At 37.5% G+C, this 20,080-nt stretch overlaps 1 protein-coding gene across 5 annotated transcripts in view; it reads right to left on the bottom strand.

Annotated features, from left to right (window-relative positions):
* Window positions 1–20,080, bottom strand: part of agap3 (ArfGAP with GTPase domain, ankyrin repeat and PH domain 3) — a 161,664-nt gene that overhangs the window by 60,386 nt on the left and 81,198 nt on the right. For 3 of the 5 annotated variants that reach the window (XM_084102634.1, XM_084102635.1, XM_084102633.1), the window contains exons 3-8: window positions 16,708–16,795; window positions 10,241–10,326; window positions 8,132–8,273; window positions 7,625–7,759; window positions 5,500–5,627; window positions 4,295–4,450 (exon numbers count right to left, since the gene is read on the bottom strand). In XM_084102634.1, the coding sequence (XP_083958760.1) occupies window positions 4,295–4,450; window positions 5,500–5,627; window positions 7,625–7,759; window positions 8,132–8,273; window positions 10,241–10,326; window positions 16,708–16,795 (735 nt within the window). Of the gene's footprint in view, window positions 1–805; window positions 2,179–3,137; window positions 3,397–4,294; window positions 4,451–5,499; window positions 5,628–7,624; window positions 7,760–8,131; window positions 8,274–10,240; window positions 10,327–16,707; window positions 16,796–20,080 lie in introns of those variants that run through there. The other 2 variants (XM_084102637.1, XM_084102636.1) reach the window with 2 other exon arrangements.

The raw sequence follows: 20,080 nt of genomic DNA on the forward strand, positions 1-20,080 counted from the left end.
TGTGTGCAGGTGAAATGTGTGTCAGTGTGTTGTGGGGGACAACAAAAAATAGCAAGAAAAAGGCTCAAATAAACGCGCAAGCAGAACGGTGCAAACATACAGCAGCACATTGAACGTGCAGTATATATAGATACATATTTACACAGACCAGGACAGACACACAAAACAAAACGACAACGGAAAATATCAAGTTCGACCAATAACGAAACACAGGAAGTCAGAACTAAACCCCCTCAAGAGCTCTTTTGCAAATCTTTGGCGCCTCCATGTGGCTTTACCAACCACAGATGCAACAGATTCAAACAATTCAAGAACAATAAATGCAGTTTAATATACAGAAGTGAGAAAAACAGCACAGGTTAGCAGGGGGGGAAAGGATTAAATTAATACGGTTCATCTTTTCGACGGCCTCCACCTGTCAAAACATTTGATAAACACTTCCAGGTCAGACGAGAAAAAAAAGAAAAAAAAAGATGCAGAATTAGGGTTAAATTCACAGAAACATTTCCAACAAAGCAAAATCATGGGGGAAAAAACGTTAGGGAATTAATTTATACATTTCAGATCTGGATTACAAGACATCTCCGCTTCCAGGAAGTGGCTGGAAAATGGCATTAAGCAAAGAATTAATGTTAAACAAGGAATTTTCTCACTCAAAATGAACCAAAAACATCCACAATGCACTCATACCCGACAGACAACATCATGGTCTCATACGAAACAAGATGAGGCGCTCATTCGCAAATGGAGAGAGGTATGGTTTCATCTACTCAAATAAACTAGGCTGATGTGTATTTTTCAACAGTTTATTTTCGTTTGGATATATACAGACACCATACAAATCAAGTCACAGGTTTACGTGGAAATAGTCAACAGGCAGAGCCACACATTGCAGTTCCCACAAGAGAGAGTTCGACTAAAGAGGCGCTGTTTCATATATCTCATATATTTATAGAATATACTTTCTATAGAATACCATTGGAAATCAAATTCAATACAAGATATACGGCAGTCTATATTTGTCCATTATTGAATGATATAAAAAACGAAACAGTGTGCAACGCATGGAACAGTTCATCTTACCACATTGTCATGAAATAAAATAAATGAATAAGCAAACCAATTAAATAAAAGAACAAAATAATGGCTCTGGGTCACAAATAGATACTACATTCATACAAGTCGGTGCATTTCCGTCACGCTTCTCTACGTTTATGAAGGCCTTCATATTGTTCAGACTTCACACCGAGCGAGCAAACCTGCGACCGGGCGTCGCCGCGACACCTGCATCAACTAAACAAGCAGCTTTATAAACGCATCGCAACGCAATGTGACGTCTCAGGGTGTCATGTGACATCATGTTAGTTTCACAGTTAGTTGGTGGTCAGCATATCGGTCGGCACGAACAATTAAGCTATGTCACCCGGAATCCGGATTCACATCTTTTCATCGGTGAGGGATCCGTCGCTATGCCGGCCGTGCAGCATCGGGACCTCGACTAGCATCACATTCGAGTGTGACGTGCTTTACAAAGCCGCAGTCTTGTTAATAAAGATGGACGGAGACGCGAGGCGCCGTCTGTGGCGCTCGGTGTGAAGTGTGACTAGCTAAACTAACCCATCAGACACAGAACTCAAAAGAAAAACAGGCAAAAAAAGAAAAGAAAAAAAAGAGAACAAAACAAAGAATATCTTGGCAAATCTCCTAGTGTTTGGAATAACCGCAAAAGTTCTGTCCTTTTGAATTGCGAAGCATCCTTCTTTTTTTTTTCTTTTTTTATTAAATTTTGGGGGTCACGATGGTGTTGTCGATGGCTATAGTCCGAGATTGTTCAGTATACAGGATAAACATTTAGCAGTAAAATGACTGATTATGATTCAGTTCAATGTGTTCAGGTAACGAAAGTTCGAAATCTGTCTTTTTCTGTCCAACCAATGTCCTTAAAACTCAACCATGGCTGCCAAGGGGCATGTGTCCAAGAAAGCCATGGTGATACCCACGATGCAATGCGGGCTATTAGGGGGAATAAAGCAGCGCTTGTTTGCTCCTCCTCCTCACGGAGGACCCCTTCCCATAATGCATTGCGGTCGTACCACCACCAACCCAAGGGCTCATCTAATTGAGGAGAAGCTGGAAAGCCCTTTTAGTTGAAGATAGGTTGGAAACAGAAGAACAAATCTGGAAATATCGACAAAAACAGTTCAACACTTTGGTCACGGGGAGCGTGGACAGAAAGGTTGTAGAGTGAAAAAAAAGCAATGGATCGTAAAAAATGCTAAGACATCTACATTGGATATGATGGCAGATGTAGTGTGATTATTGGCTTTTTACAGGGCAGATAGTGATGATGTGTCGAGAAATAATAAAATAAATCAAACCCCTTCCTGTGCTCTTGTAGAATGAAAAATAAACAGACGCCACATCAGACCAATGACAAAAAATGGTCGTTTTTAAGTATCATGGAAGCACTGTGCTTAGTTTCCTGTCCTCTGCTGACATCTAGTGGCAAAGACACACACTTATGAAATGATAATAATGAGGGAATGGTATGAATTATGAGGTGATAGGAAATATTACTAAATCGGCAAACTGTTCTTTTTATATTATTCAATAATATTTAGTCTTTAATAATATTTTTAACAAAATATTAAATTTATGGCTTTCTTTAAAATGTAAATATTAAATTATTTTTATTTATTTATTTTGGAACATATGTTTCATTCTGTCTTACCTTAATTTATTGGCACTGATGTGTGTGTGTATATATATATAATATATATATATATATAATTTAATTTCTTTCTTTTTTCTTAGTAGATGACCATCCAAATGTGGTTATATCTTATAGTCTACTGGTGGTAACAAATTTACTCTTTCACTATGATCAAAAAGACTATGATTATAAGGCCACTCTTGACTTGGAACAATAAAATAACATCTAACATAAATTATATTTATTTGATTAAAAAAAAAAAAAAAAAAAAAGCCAGCAAAGACAAAACAAAGGCTTTCCTCACATTTCTCGCATGCTATTTTGGAACATTTTGCTAAAATTTGGCAAAAAAGATCCAATTGGCAATGAGATGACTGGTTAGAGATGTCGTCGAAAGGGTAAATTAGTGAACGGTCCAGATCTCCCAGCCGTCTTCTGAACGTTGTCGAGAGGCTGCGTGGCCCCTCCCTCTGGGTATGGCTCCTCCCACACTCCCTCCCCGCCCTCACCCTTGATCCCGCCCACACGGTAAGTCTGGTTCACGGGGCTCCTCAGAAGGTCATGAGTTGAAACTCCCGTTCGCTCTGCCACTCGGGCACCCAGACGGGGTAGGTGGCGTGCTTCGGCTCCGTCACGCGCACCGGCAGAGCGTCGTGTCTCGCGTGGATGGGGTTAGACACGACCTAGCAGGGAGGGAGGGAGAAACAGGACAGGGGAAGCTAGCAAAAGAGCCGGCACTGCTGCAGCCAATCACCTTGCAGGATCCTTTTGATTGGAGGAGAGTTTGGGGCGAATGGGGACAAATTTAATTGGTTATGGTGGGAGGGGGAGGGGGGAGGGTTTGATTGGTAGTGGATCTTGATAGGTTAGATTGGAGATGGTGGTGTTGCTAGTACAGTAGTACAGTGTGTGTGGCTCTGCCTCTCTCTGTCTGGCTCCAGCGGAAAGACACGCTAGGTGAATGTCTGTTAAAGAAGAGAAGGGGGCGGGGCTTGCTAGGGAATTTTGCTGATTGACACAGTGAAATTAGGAAGGGCAAAGGGAAAACTCTCAGTATTGGGGAGGGGAGGTATTCAAATCCAGAGTAGATAAAAAGCTAAGTTCCCTTGGTGTACAGCTTTCAAAATTTACAGTGTATAAAGGACGAGGCAAATCAAAATGGCGGAAAAATTAGCGTAAATTGAAGTGTCTTGCCTTTTCCTAAACATCTCTCATGTTTTAATGCTTGCCTCCCCGCATTTACTGAAATATGTAGCTATAAAAAGCATGTGGTCATGCGCTTCTGTGGTAGCAGAGGCAGGAGGGATTCGGTTACACTTAGTTCTGTACCTCCCTCTTGTGGTCAGAGATGGCATTACTCTCTCTGGCTTTGCCCTCCACTGCCCTGGGCTTGAGGGGAAGGGGGTGATGAGAGGGTACCTAAGGGCAGATCCACTCACTGCAGACCTAGAAACAGCTTCTCTCTTGCTCACTGGCCGTCTGAAAGCAGCAGGGGCTGCTGGGAGATCTGCAGTCAGGGGAAGTCCAGCACTCTCAGTAGTGGGAGTGCGTGGTGCTCTGCATTAGCTGCCTCATACTTACTGTGAAGATATTGGAGCGTCGTTTGGACTGCTTGCGGATGGGCGTGGGAGTGTTGGAGGCGGCCACTGTCTCGATGCGCATCTCCCTCTGGCTTATGCTGGGGGTGGAGGGAACGGAGGAGGAGTAATCGCTGAACGCACCTCCTCCATTAGCAGCCTGAAACAAACAGAGAGGGAAATGGGGAGGGAGGGAAGGAGGGAGGATAGATAGATAGATAGATAGATAGATAGATAGATAGATAGATAGATAGATAGATAGATAGATAGATAGATAGATGGTAGATGGTTAGAACAACAACGTTAGATAAACAGATATATTAACAGATAAAATGAAAGATTGAATGAACGACAGACAGAAAAACAGATATAACGATAGATAGATAGATATAGATACAGACAGACAGATAGATAGATACAGATATGAAAAGAACAAGAGAGATAGATTGAACAATATAATCAGTATGATTTTCTGTGCACTGACATTCAATACATTTTCATTTTAATACATAAAGGCCTGTTCTTGCATCCTGATTCTCATATTTGCATTATGCATATATAAATACGCACTGCACTGTGCAGAGGGTTGTGGGCAATATTAATCCATTATGCAATAAGTACTTTACACTTTGCGTTTACACTTTAAAAATCAATTTATGTAACTTTGGAATTCTATTTCCAAGGTACTATGATTTGGGACAGACAAATTCTAATTTGACACACTAATAGTATGTATAGTATGCAAAATGAGATGCAGCCCAAGCCATACTCTTTAGTAGAGATCTGAACGTTTGACACAAATGTCGTAGGTTCAGTCCCAAGAAGGCCAGCCCTAGTTTTATAGTAGAATAGCATTTACCTTAATATTTCTGAGACACTTTATTCTTTATAATAATGTACCATGGTAAACCTATTTCTGTATTAAATATCATAGCTACTACAATTACTGTTACTGTTGTAAAACTATAATAAATATTTCTGTCATTTTATTTAATTTCTTTTGTGATTACAGTTGTATTTAAGTAAAAATAATAGTAACTATTTTGATGAAAATATGGTATATTTTTCGAAGGCAAAATAACCAATAACAACTAGCCTCCCAAATAACATCTAGTCAATTCTTTTCTCTGAGATTCACCTTGCAGTTTGCATGCTAGCTGGTTCAGGACTGAGGCTGACCCCAGATCAGAACAGATGCCCCAGACTCACCTGATTAATGTGTACAGAGGGAATGGATGCGGCCGGGACAGACGAGTGGCTGGGAGAGTTGGGCAGAGATTTACACGGACCAATCGAAAGCTGCTGTTTTTTCCTCAGCGCCACCACTTTCTGAGCAACTGCAATCACATATCATAAACATTTCAACTTTCAAAATCTATCTAAAATATCTAACATATACATCACAAACAAATATTTGACACGTCCTACAGATCGTAGGTTCGGTTTTAATACTGGTAGAGACATTTTAAAATGAAAATGAATAACATGAAACAATGTGGTGAGATTGCCTGCAGAAAAAGTTTTGGCTTTAGTACTTTTAATCAGCAAGGATGCATTAAATAGATTAAAAGAAACAGTAAAGACATTTACGATGATACAAAATAGTTTTATTTTAAATAAATGCTGTTCTGTTGAAATTTCGAAGAATCCTGAAAAAAGTATCACGTTTCCACAAAAATATGAAGCAGTGCAACTTTTTTTAAACATTGATAATAATCAGAAATGATTCAAATCATCATATTAGACTGATTTCTGAAGGATCATGTGACACTGAAGACTGGAGTAATGATGCTGAAAATTCAGCTTTGATCACACGAAAAAAAATACACTATACAATATATTCAAATAGAAAACTGCTATTTTAAATTGTAATAATATTTCAAAATCTTTTGATCAAATAAATGTAGAATTGGTGAGCAGAAGAGACTTCCTGAAAGGTAATTAAAGTATGCAAGTATTTGTCCAAAATCTTTATGTATGATATTTATATGATATTAGTATGGTATGATATGAGTATCATGTATGATATTTACTGTACTATTCAATGCTTATTATTTTGTAGGGAGACGTTCATAACTTATGCACGTACAATTTTTCAGTTGTAATTCGATTGTAATGACGCACACAATGTCTCTTCCACAGCAGTGAAATGTTTTCGTGCAGATTAACTGCATAAATCCAGGAACTCTGGAGACCGACAGTACAGTGTGCCTACGGTCATTGAACAAGTGACTCAACAATATTCACTTCTACTCACGAAAACAAAGAGAGACAGGAAGGAAGAAAGAAAGATGACTTCAATACTACAGACAAACGAGAGCTGCATACAGGAAGACTAAGCGAAAGAAACGAGATGATGTTTATCAAAAAGTCGAACGGATCACAGTCTCCAGACAACAAACGCATCTCTGTCTTTTAATTATTTCAAATGCAGCCCGAGGAGGCAATTACAGGCAGAAGAAAACAGCAACCGTCAACACACCGGCAATAAACGCAGGGCCGAGAGAAATCCATCCTGACAACGATGATATTGGAGAGCGCGGAGGAAACTGAAACGCTGCGGAGCAATAAAGCTGCTGGAATTATCGCGCGGGAGGAACTCTCATATGGATATATGGAGCAGCTACACCAGATTACTGTGCGGCTGCTTGATAAATACTTATGTAATGTGTATCTGGTATAGGTGTTGTGAAACCACTCTACCTCGAGCAGGCGGCTAGAGGGACACAAAAGAGATGTGTGGGCAGATTTCTGTTGCTTACTCAGCAATACATTCATGCCACATGACGACAGTGGGCGGAAGAGAGAGCGCTATCAGTGAACTCAGAGTACCGCTGATATTCCAACCGGTTTTTAGGATTGTTCGGAAATGCACTAACCGCTACCGACATAAAAACAACCGGAAAACACAGTTCTTTGTTGGATGAGAAGATAAAAGCAGAACACTGGACGATAATGCATTCACAACAACACTTGCTGTGTATATTATATAATACAATAAGCAAATAATGTCATAATAAATACCCATTCATGGTCATACCTTTAAAGATGAATGCATTATGATCAACACCAGACTTATAGAGATTGATCAGTATTGTTGTTTTATGATGATACTATGATAACTGCTTTTCAATTATTGCTTTATTTCTGCTTTTTGACATCATAAAAAAATAACTACTAGACTCCAGTTCAACACTGGTCCATATTTATAAATAACGGTCTCGAAGAACCGGGAATATTACCTGCGAACCAGGATGATAAACTCACACCTGAGGATCAAATCGTAACACTGCATAAACACTGTGACACTAGTTTAACACATCAGGCATCTCACCATCTTGAAAGACTCTCTCCACGTTAAGACCATAAGTGGAGCAAGTTTCGTAATACGTGGAGCGTTTCAGGTCGTTGGACAGTTTCCGAGCTCGGGCGTCATCTATCACTCTGGGGTTGGCAGCACTGATGGCATCTAAAAGATATATGATGTCATTAAGTGAAGACGCAGCATACAGTATTAATTTTAGTGTGTACTATTCTTTTAAACGAACTCTTCAGCAAACATAATGACAGTACAGCATCGAAATGCTCATCATAATTATGAGTCTCATCAAAATCCAATTTACGTACAAGTAATGGGCAAATGCACAAGAAAGAGTATTTTACTGCAGATGAGACTTCCTAGCCCGCTGCTTTGTTAAAACAAGACAAATGTACCATTTCGTCATCTTCAAGACTATGACTAAGTGCGAGACTTTAATGGCAGATCTAATAAAAACAAGTGCACATCAAATTTTGTGTATCCTGTGCTCTTCCGTAGAAGAATGATGGTGTCGTGACTCACCCTGCGTCCCCACCAGAACCATGGGAACCTCTGCCGCGTTCCTGTAACTGGAAAGACGCAGGAAGTAGTTATAAACCGTCTGGAAGCTGATCTCATCCTCCAAGCTGAAGACGAACACCACCGCGTCCACCCAGGCAGCAAACTGAGAAACAAGCAAACAAAACATTACCAATCTGTGCATCTTTAATCATTTCATTTGGCTAAAAGCTATAAACATAAACCGCAAAAGCTTTTATATATATATATATATATATATAAAAAATATATATATAAAATACATTTTATAAACATATATATATAAACATAGTACCGATCAAAAGTTTTTGAATGTTTTTGAAATAAGTCTATTTTTCTATTTTAATATACTTTAAAATATAATTTATTTCAGTGATCAAAACTGAATTTTCAGCATCATTACTCTAGTCTTCAGTGTCACATGATCCTTCAGAAATCATTCTAATATGCTAATTTTAAACTCAGTTATCATTAATGCAGGAAACAGTTGTGCTGCTTAATATATTTTTGGAACCTGTGATACTTTATTCAGGATTCACTGATGAATATAAATATAAATCATCATAGCTATTAAGAAGATGGACCATTTGTATATGCTAGTTATATTTCGCAGTGCAGGAAGATACATTTCAGTAACTTTATGCAATTTTGGTTGTTTACTGAATGTCATTCCTCTTTTTGTTTTCCATTACCTGCAGGAGAATAATTCTAATCATGGATCAATTTCGTGACCAGTAACTCGAATTATTCCAGAGCCCTGAGACACACTCAGTGACGTCTGCTTGAAATGTGAAGGGCCGCATTACAAATTCTTGTGGTAATTTGCATTCTAATCAATTACGCATTACCATAAAACCAGCTAAACGGAACACAGACTAACAGAGAATAATTATCACCGCTATTCCACTAGGAGCTACACTGGCAGAAAAAGTTTCACTCGAAATCCCCGTTCCCACAACACAGGAAGCGAGTGCTCATCGCCGCTCGCCATGAGAACCATCAGACTATAATTACACTGAGCCGCAGTAAAAATGTGAAAATAGGGCCACCATGAAATGGGTCCCACAAGGCAAGTACAGCCGCTCAAAATGACACAGCCCCACATCCCGCTCTCTGCTGTGGGAATGGGGACTGGGTGACACATTTGTGGAATATTTTAACAGCTATTTGGACAGATCTCTGCTTTTCTCAACTTGCGAAAAATCTCACTTTCTCAGATATCATCAATTATTGTAGCGCCGCGTCAGCATGCAGCCCAGGAGCTGCAAATTGAACAAGATAATTAAGGTGTTTGGGGTATTACTAGTACTTTACAAGGAAATATGTAAACAGTTTTTCTCCACACAAACTACAATTAGATGTCCGTACATGACCAGAAAACGTCCTTAAAGGAACAGTTCATCCAAAATGTTCACGCTACTCTTTTCCATACAGTAAGAGCAGACGTTGGGTGCACAGCACAAGTTTTTATGTTAATTTCCCTTATTTTTATATTTAGTTTACCTTTGCCGCCATCTAACGCTCACAATTTAATCCACCATAATATGAACAATTATAGTATTTTAATATTAAAATTGGACCTTCTCTAGATACAAATCATAATGACAACATTTATGGTGCTTTTTGGACTTCAATAGCCACACTACAGTATATAATTTGTTCTATGAACAATTTTCTATGGAATAGAGCAGAATGAACATTCTGCATAAAAATAAAAATAAAATAAAAATATTCCTTTAACTTTATTTTAGTTTTCAAATTATCACAGTTTTAAAGCCTCATAAATAAAGGAAAAATTGTTAACTAAAATTAAAGCTATTAAAATAATTTTAGTTAATTGAAATAAAGCTGAAATAAAAACTAAATATTAGATGAAAAACTTTAAAACTTAAAATTAAGAATATTTTTAAGTAGGCCTATATATTAATAAAAGCTAAAATTAGAAATGTGGCCTTGGCAACTAAATTAAATGGGTTTAAGTTGAAGGACTAAACATACTAAAACATATAAATCCTAAAGCTAATCCAAAATATTATAATTGTATGTAAACAATGCTAAAATTGCACAGCTTTCACAGTTTAGCTTGTGGCTTACCTGCAGTTCTGGGGGGCCGCCTTCATCCCTGATCAGCAAGAGATAACTTTGTCCATCCACCACAATCTCCTTTTTAAACCTCCCTCCTGCAAAAACACAGAATAACATTAATTACACTGTTTCCATATAACATGGTCCTCTGTGAAGCTCATTTATCAACAGGAGGTGTGCTGTTGACGTCAAAGGCATCAAGATTAAGGGACTGAAGATACACCCCTGAGGAACACCCTCCAGTCCCGTCAATCTGAACAGAGAGACATTTCCAATTTTCCATTTACGTATACCTTCTGGCAGTTGTGAAGTGTTGGACAAGGGATGGAGAAAGAGCGGATGAGTTAGTGAGCGTGCAAATGAGTGTTTGGGACGTATGTGCGTGCATGTCTAAACATGACTAACGATTACAGCCACCAGAGGGCCGCCCATCGCTCCTGCTTCATTATACAGCACACAGAAACATGGGAATCTCTGTTAACAACGAGGAGAGCAACTGATTGAAAATAAACATCAGTCAACAAATGAAATTAGGCAAGCCTTATCCGAAGATCTGAGTGATTTCGACACCAGCAGTGAAATGAGAGTCTGAGACTCTGATTTGTCATCCTTCATTTATTCTCTCCTCTACAGAAGTTGTTTTCCTTCCTCACAGCCGCTGGTGCTGAAAGCTGAGGGAACTTTGATGCTACTGAGATCCCCCTAAATTACATAGCTTTTTTTTTTTTTTAATAGGAAAGTTTGTGGAGCCGACTGAATCGTGCCTTATGGTAATCTTCTAGGGGGACAAAAGAGGAAGGGTGATTTCTTCAATGATTATGACAGGCTAAAAAGGCAATGAGTAAAATCCAGACTGGAGAGGAGACGGCTCGATTTGTTTGAACTGCTAGGAAATTTCAATAAGCAGCCGCTGAATGGTACAGAATGGTACAGCCGTGTGGTACTGAAATTATGTAACAATGTTAGTTAACAGAATGAAAATATGAAAAAACAATAGTAAATAATATCAAATATATTTAAAATATCTAAAATATAAAATGAAAAGAGTTTACATATTTTAATTTTAAATGAAAAAAATTAACATAATATATAATATTGAAATAATAAATTAATATAATAGAAATCATAATTATATTTACATAAATTAATTATGAACAAGTTATTTGACATAATAAATATAGTAAATAATAATATAAATTATAATAATAAATAAATGTAAACACTATTTTATAAAGAATATCATATATATATAATTGAAATAATAAATTAACATAATAAATGAATAAATAAATAGTAAAATACTAATTAGTATATACAGCCTGATAAATAAATATGAAGCAATTACAGTGACAAACTATTTGACATAAACATACTAAATAATAAAATATTTTATAATAATAAATAAATGAAAACACAATTTTCAATGAAAAATACAATTTAAAAATAATAATAATAATAATAATAATAATAATAATAATAATAATAATTATATATATATATATAACTGACATTTAATCAGTTAATCATATAATTTATAATTCTATATATGTTAAATATATTTAACTATATTTAAATATATATATATACATTTAAAATAAAAATTATTGGTATTTAACAATTATTCAATTATACAATTATTATTAAAGCAAGAAACAACAAAAGAGATTAAACTAGGGGCTATATTGTACATAATGCAATGAAATGAACAATGCAATGAACTTGACTTTCCATTTACAGCCTGATGAATAAACAGGAAGTGATTAAAGTGACAATTCTAACACTTGTTTTTGATCCATTATTTCATCTTACAGCTGGACACCCTTCACAAGCAACGTGACGAGAACATGTGACAAAAATCTAGCACAATGCACACCATTTCACTATAAAAAGTAGGCAGCATTCAGTTCATTCAGTGCATGACTTCACTCTGACAACCTATTCAGCCAATGTATCGCAGGCTTACTTTACCTCTGCTTCCTTCTGGGAAATGCATGATGGAGCTTTGTCACTTCTGAGAACGAAATATAATGACTGAATGCTTGTTCCACAGTGTATGACTGAAACTTGCTAAAGTTCGTGCCACATGGCCAATCGTTACTTTCAAGTTCAGTGACCCCTGGGCTAAATTGGCATTAAGAGGTACAGCGAGGGCACAGAAGTACAGCCCGGCGGAGCGGTGAGGGATGGTAATAATAGCAGAACCAAACACAACATGACACTACGTGGAGATTCCAACAGTGCCCTCACATCGACTGAGAGATATCATCCATAGATCCATTACGCCAAGAACACTCCACTTAATTAGTTCATCTGTGTCCTGAGAATCCGTCCTAGCTATTTTTATTCCATAAATGCTTCCCTTGAGCCTAAAAGCAAAAAGGTACAGCATAATTTTCTTTCTTAAAGAAGAACAAAACGTTCATGCTGGTAAATAACCAGATGAAATGGCAAGCATAATAAATATGCATAAATAATTATTTATATCTACTGGAGGAAAATGCAAGTCATGCTTGCATGCAGAACAGATCTGAAAATCACAGTCACTTAGAAAAGTCAATACAGTAGTTTCACAATCCACATGACTTGAGGAATCAATTCGTTTGCTCAAATCTACAACCCTAAAAAATAAGTAACAATGATTGATAGGGGTGTAACAATATATCGTATCACAATATATCGCAATACAAAAATGCAACAATATGTATCGTGGATAGTTCACCTAAAATAAAAATTACCCTGTGAGAAAGAATTGAAGTTTTCAGAGTCAGTACTACATTAAACTACAATATATTATGTTGAATATAATGTATAATAATGGGGGAATATTAGTGGGTCCTGATAATGCTTATGTTATAAGTCTTATGTTACCAGTAAAAAGTGGCCCACATTATTTTAAATATATCTAGCCAGTGACAGAGTGCAAGCATATTCGTCTAAAATAATTCTGTATTTTCAGGTTCAGAATCATGAATATATTTATTCTGGTGTCACCATTGTTATTCATTTACACCCACAATGTTATATCAAATTTAGCATTTAATCAACAGTACATTTTTCTTAACCTTTTATTATCGCAATAATATTGTATCGTGAGTTCAGTATCGTGATATGTATCGAATCGTGAAATTAGGGTATCGTTACACCCCTAATGATTGAATTAATAAGCACCACTAAAAAATGTAATTGAAAGTAGTTCAGTTTTTCCAGCACACTCACTGAAGATTTTGAAGTTGTTGAAAAGAAAAGGGCACGCCTGAACACGTCATTATATGACAGAACAAAAATCCCTGCAGCAAAGTTTCCTGCTCATTCAGACTTTGGCAGAAAGCCGTATAAACATCTAAATGGATGGTTTCTCATTGTAGTTTTCTTTTTAGCCTGACACAGCTTTTGGGGTGACGCTGAAACTCAGCCCTGATTCCAGTCTTCAGGAATCTGTCGTTAAAATTCTAATCTCTAATTTAGATTTCAGAGGGGCAGCTGGTGCCATGAGGGCATAAACATTTAATCTCTCCCCGTCACTCAAAAGTAAACGCTGAGGATTGATGACACGCTCTGGTGGCCTGACCCTCTGTTGCCATGGCAACACCTGAGCAACCACAGAGGCGGAGCATCGGCTTGGAAACTCACAGCTTCGTCTGTGCAGGAGCGAATGGCAGATGACAAATTAAGATTAAAAAGAAATTAGGGACATTTTCAATCAAGCGTTGCTTAATAAACCCGAGAACGTCTGCAAACGATTCATGCAGTATGAAATCACAATTACAACATTAAATCACGCAACTGCTCTTCTAAAACAACAATACAAATGTCAGACAACGCAGGAAAGAGTCTTCGCTTACATGATCTTTGGACATGATAACATGGTAAAACCGTGGCTTTTTTGGACATTGACTAAAGTAACATCATGGTATTCTTTGAGGTAGCTCCACTGAAATACAATTTTATATGAATATATAGTAATCATTTAGTCCCTTTATGAAAAATGTACCATGGTAAAGTAGTGGTATCAGGTGGTAAATACCAAGGTGCTTTGATACTGGTATATGACGAAAAACGCATGGTAAATTTTGTTTATATACACTACACGTTCAAAAGTTTGGTCAGTCTTCTTTTTTTTTTTTAAGAAATTAATACTTTTATTCAGTAAGGATGCATTAAATAGATCAAAAATGACAGCTTTGATCACAGGAATAAATTACATTTTAGGATATATATAAACATATTTTAAATTGTAATAATATTTCACAATATTGCTGTTTTTACTGTATTTTTGATCCAATAAATGCATCCTTGGTGAATTCTTTCAAAAACATGAAAAAATCTTATCAACCCCAAACCTTTGAACAGTAGTGCATCTATTATAAAAAACATTGTTTTACCACTGGATACCATCACAAACTTATTTCTAAAGGAAGTCAGAGAACAAGGCTTTATTACAGAACATGACAGATGTTCATTTTAATAAATCAATATAAACAATAATATTAACTCCTGCCAGAGCTTCTGTTCTGCCTTGATGCGAGTTATATATCACAGAAAGACTGATATTCGGTTTCTATTATAGAACAACAAATATGTATTAGTTTAAGTTAACTACCCAGGTGTGTGTTAACATCAATCTCACAATCCCACAACGATTCATTGATTTTCATTTTTCTCACTGCATTAGACATGAGCATTATTCCACATTAACGCCACGGTCTGGTCAGAGAGAAGCAGAGAATTTGACTGAATGAGACGGAAGTGCGAAAGCTGCATTCGAAACAAGTCCCAACAGGCTCCTGAGTGTCTTTTTCTTACAAGTGGAAAACAATGTGCATACAGGCTTCCAACAAAACCCACTGGGCCAGAATACTGAACTTTAAGCCTGTTTTTGAGGCATGTTCCGGGTTCAACTCTTAAGTAAAAACTTACAAAAAACAGATTTGCAGTAATGCACTTGCAATGTGCTGCTAGTATTTTGGCTAAAGCGCTTAATTCTTAAACAGAAAAATCTGTGTTATACGAGTCATAAAGTTATCTAAATCATCCTTTTAGCAGCGGAACTATTGTTTATGCAGTACAGATGGAATTCCTGCAAAATTTCTTTGCATAAACAGTGTTTTTCAATAGTTAGCTTTTAGTATACCTTTAATGAGTTTTTTATTAATATGGAATATGCCATTTTTTTAAATGAATGATACTCTAAATAAGAAACTAAAAACACCAGTAGGTGGCGGTAAATGTCTTAAGTCATTCATTCATTCGATTCGTTCCAACAGCTGATTCATTCAGGAATTAAATAAATGGCTCTCTTTATGAATGGGTCATTGAATCATTGGTTCACCCGATTAATTTGTTCAAAAAAGCAGATTCATTCAGAAATGAAACACAGCTGTGTGTTGCTCAGAGACTCTCTGCTCTGGCTTCACAGGTATTATTTTCGTTGTCAAAAATTGAGCAAAAACACAACCTGTAAGTGTTATTAATAAGTGTTGCTTTTATGTTTTATGTAGCATGCTTAATAATTATTTGGTTTAAGCACCGTTTAGCTTCTAGGTCTTCAATGAAAATTGTATTGAGATATGTGAAATGTTTGTCGTAGTTTTCGGGGTTGTCTTAAAGAATAGAGTAATACCTCGTAACTGCATTTTTTTTTTTTTTTGTAAAAACGTTATGTTTATGCCTCGGGCTAACGCAAACAAAGACTGATTGTGCTTTTACAATATGAACTCTGGGCTATGCTCGCTAACATAACATTAAATTCCTTATCTCTGTGTCTAAAATATGACACAATATTAACTTCTTATTTATTGAACTGTTGTATAAAATCAATATCACATTTGCACTCGTGCTATTCAGGACAAAAACAGCACTCGTGTGATATTGCTTAAAGCAATAGTTCACAAAAAAATGAAAAAGAAGATATTTTGAAGAATGTCGGTAACCAAACAGTTAATGGACCCCATTGACTTCCATTCAGGAGTTATTGAATACAGACACCGACACAAGAAATTCATCCAGGTTTGACACAACTTGAGGGTGAGTAAATGATGACAGAATTTTCATTTTTAAGCAAACTATTCCTTTAACTATATCATGAGACAAAAACTCCTACAAGGGTATTTTTGCCCTGATATCTTGAATTTTGGAGGCCTTCTAACTGCATCCTATAGACTACATCACATGTTCCTCTTCAATCAACTGTTTGAAATGTAAGATGACCTATGTAGGTCTTGGGCAGGGCGGGTCTTGGACATAATGCGTTAATAATTTTAACGCATTATTTTCCCCCATAAGTAATTAATTCAATTAACTTTTAAAGTCGACAGCCCTAGTTCTTATAAAAATGAGTAAACAAATGCAGTGCACAGATGACCATATGAGACGAAACTAATTCATGGCCAGAAAAGCCTGCTCCGCGGCAGGAGGTCTTGTTGGATGGCTGGCCCTGACAAACACACAGTATTCGGCCCTCCCCGCTGCTCACTCACCCTCAGGCGACTCCTCCTGGACATATGTTCCTGTCAGATACCGGTGAACTAATGCTGACTTCCCACTGGACAGGTTTCCCACGATGCCCTGCATGGAGAAAAACAGACACGCATATGACGACAGTGTTTGGATGCATAATGCAGAGACAAAACAGAATAGCAAACAAATAATCGGCTGGAAGATAATCAGTGAGATATATTTCAGGATATTAAATAACTAATAAAACTCGCTGCAAGTCATTTTTTTTATATGAAAGTATCACTGATGAACTGTACTTCTGAGAATGAAAGACACCATCCCCTTCGTTCATGAGACTAACCAAATGGGCCTAAAAGACAATAATCAGTTTCGATAACTATTCACTACCAACAGATGGAGAACATCCGTTCTGCATCCAGGACTTCCCTCAAACGAGTCGAGATTCCTTCTGTCGTCAAACAACCCCTCAACCATGGAGAAAGCAACTTTCAGGAGTTTCCTCACTCTTGACGCAACTGTTCCGCCTGTCAGTCCACGGGAGGTCGGCTGTTCCTGCACCAATGGATAATAATTCCCTACCAGCTGGAGATGGACAGCTTTACAAACATGAGGACAGATACACCTGTCTTTCTCCTCAAACACTGGAGATGAAGAACTTCCTATAACAAATATTGAAATGAACTGACGAAGTGAGCGCTGATAAAGAGAGCTTATACTGATAACAAAGCCTGCATGGAATCTACTGAATGTATATGTAATGAGTGATTATAATCAAGGTATTAATCAATATTTTTCCTTCTAAATATCAAATGAGTTGAATGACTTCTCTTGAGATTTTACTTTGTTATAGAAGTTGCCAGTGTGATTACTGAAATGTTCTTTTCATGTATTCTTTAATGTCTGTATTTGATATCTGAATGCAGTAACAGTGCTTGCTTATTTAGCCCGGCTTCCAGAAATGAAATAGGGACTTGTTTTGTGTTTGAGAAAGGTCTTCAACATGTTAAAACATATAGGGGTCATTGAAGCCAATAGTTTAAGGGACCATTTCTTTGTTAAAGCCTAACTTTCCAGATAGACTAAAGTGTAGCTCTCCTTGAGAGAAAGAACGCATTATCTTGATGTTTTGAGAGGACTCTCCTGTTTATAGTTAGAGCCTGGCCAAATCCAACCCGGGAAAAGCTGTGTGTCGGTGTGTGTGTTAGTCTTTTTGGTTGCAGGTTAAGGAACCACTGGCATTATTGGAGATTGACTGAGTTGTTGTTCTGGACAGAAACCCAAATCTGAGAACTGGAAGGTCACGACGTGCCTAACTTCAGGGTCCGAGTGTCAGCTGCCTAATCGATGGAGATATGCTTCCGTCTACCTGTATGTGTGTGGAAAATTACTATGTTTATCTATTTCTAAGCCAATCCAAAACTGCAACCTGAAGCAAGGATGTAGCTTAGACCTTGGTATAGAGTATAACTGCTGTGATCTTTGTAACTGTAAGCGGGGCGGCCTACAAACTCCATGTGAGTCTTGAAGCTGACTTCTGCTGATGAAACTGCAAACTATCTTCAGAAAACTTTTCTTTAATTTATTATAATTTTGACTCTGGATCTTCATTCATCATATCTGGTTCTGGGTCTTTGACTGTAAAACCCCTTACACTACTTCTCACAGAATTCTGCAGAAAGATCAGTGGCCGGTTGCATAAACTGATTAGACTAGTCTTACAAGTTAGTCATCTATTTTTTTCCTTCATGTATGGTGTAGGACCTCCTTTTGCAGCCAATACATCATCAATTTGTCAGCATGGAAATTACAAGTCCTGCACAATGTCTAGAGGGATTTTGAGCAATTCCTCTTCCAGAACAGTGGCCAGATCACTTTTATGATGCTGGTGGAGGAAAACCTTTTCTGACTTTCTCCTCAAAAACACCCCAAAGTGTTTCAATAATATTTAGATCTGGTTACTGTGCAGGCCATGTGAGATGTTCATCAAACCATTCTGTCTCAAGTCTTGCTTACAATGTTTGAACCATTGGGTGCACATGGTCCTCTAAAATGGTTGGGTAGTTCTTGGCACTAGTGTATCAGTCCATCAAGCCCAGTAGGGAACGCCATGATACTGCAGCCCAAACCATCACTGATCCACCCCTGTGCTTCACTCTGGGTGTTAAGCCTCTTTGAGGCTTCTCCGCACCGTAACTCTCCCAGATGTGGGAAGGACAGTGAAGGTTGACTCATCAGAGAACAATACATGCTTGCACAACAGGAGAGTCGAGGTCTGCATTTAATTCTGCCGTAATTTTGGGAAGCTGTGGTTTTGATTTTTTGGATACAATCCGGGTTAGTACCGGGACATCCATTTCAAACAGCTTCCTCTTGCGTCGACAGTTATTCCTATTGGAAGAGGTTCGTCCTTCGTGGTGGCATGCCGACATTACCCTGGATAACACCACAAAGACTTGCTGTCCTGGTCACAGATGAGCCAGCGAGATGCGGACCAACTATTTGTCCTCTTTTGAACTCTCATATGTCTCCCATTATGTTGTGGATTGCAATATTTTATGTGCAGCTGTGCTATTGCTCTGCTAATTCAACCTTCACACTCTGCTGATAGAATGTAAAATCAGTGAAGATTGGCCACAAGGCCACGCATGTATAGGCCGTTGACAACAAGGTCGCCACATATAGAGAAACGCTAGAACCAACTTGACATTCAATAGGGGACCAAATACTGCTTTCCTCATGGAAATGGAAAACCAGAAGAAGAGAAAAGAAGATGTCCTTTCTTTTCACACACCAAAAAAAAAACACACCAAATATCCTCCTCTCCATTCATTTAAACACACGAGGCTCATATTGAACACCGTTTTGGTTCATCAGAGGGTGGTGTGTGTTGTTAACAAGGTTCAGACAGCAACAATCTTCCTCCATAATAAAGCAGCTCATTACCCAAGTGGCCACTGCAGTCAGCGAGAACAAAGAGGAGGATGATAGAAACTTCATTAGGAGAATATTGGATGTAAAAACTTTATGAGCATATGGTTTCATCGTGTTGCCTCATAAGCAGCTGTGTGTTTTTTGTTTAAATTGGATAATCATGATCATTGAATTGGATAATTTTCCATGAGGTTCACTGATACTAAAACTGTGATTTGTGTAGCTGCATGTTTATTTTTGTAACATTAAAATGATCCAGTGTGGGGGTGTGAAGTAACACATTAGAAATGCTCATGTTACACGTTACTGTAATTAAAATGGTGTACCTTTACAAGAGTATATTTTAAGAGATGTGATCTGTAAGATGATTATGTTTGCTGATCAATGTTTATATGTGAACAAAAGCCTAAATTAAATATGTTAATCATATAAAGCGATTGAGTCTCTTCACAAATTCAGTAT

The sequence above is a fragment of the Abramis brama genome, assembly GCF_963993115.1.
Source record: "Abramis brama genome assembly, chromosome: 24".
Classification (NCBI taxonomy): Eukaryota; Metazoa; Chordata; class Actinopteri; order Cypriniformes; family Leuciscidae; genus Abramis; species Abramis brama.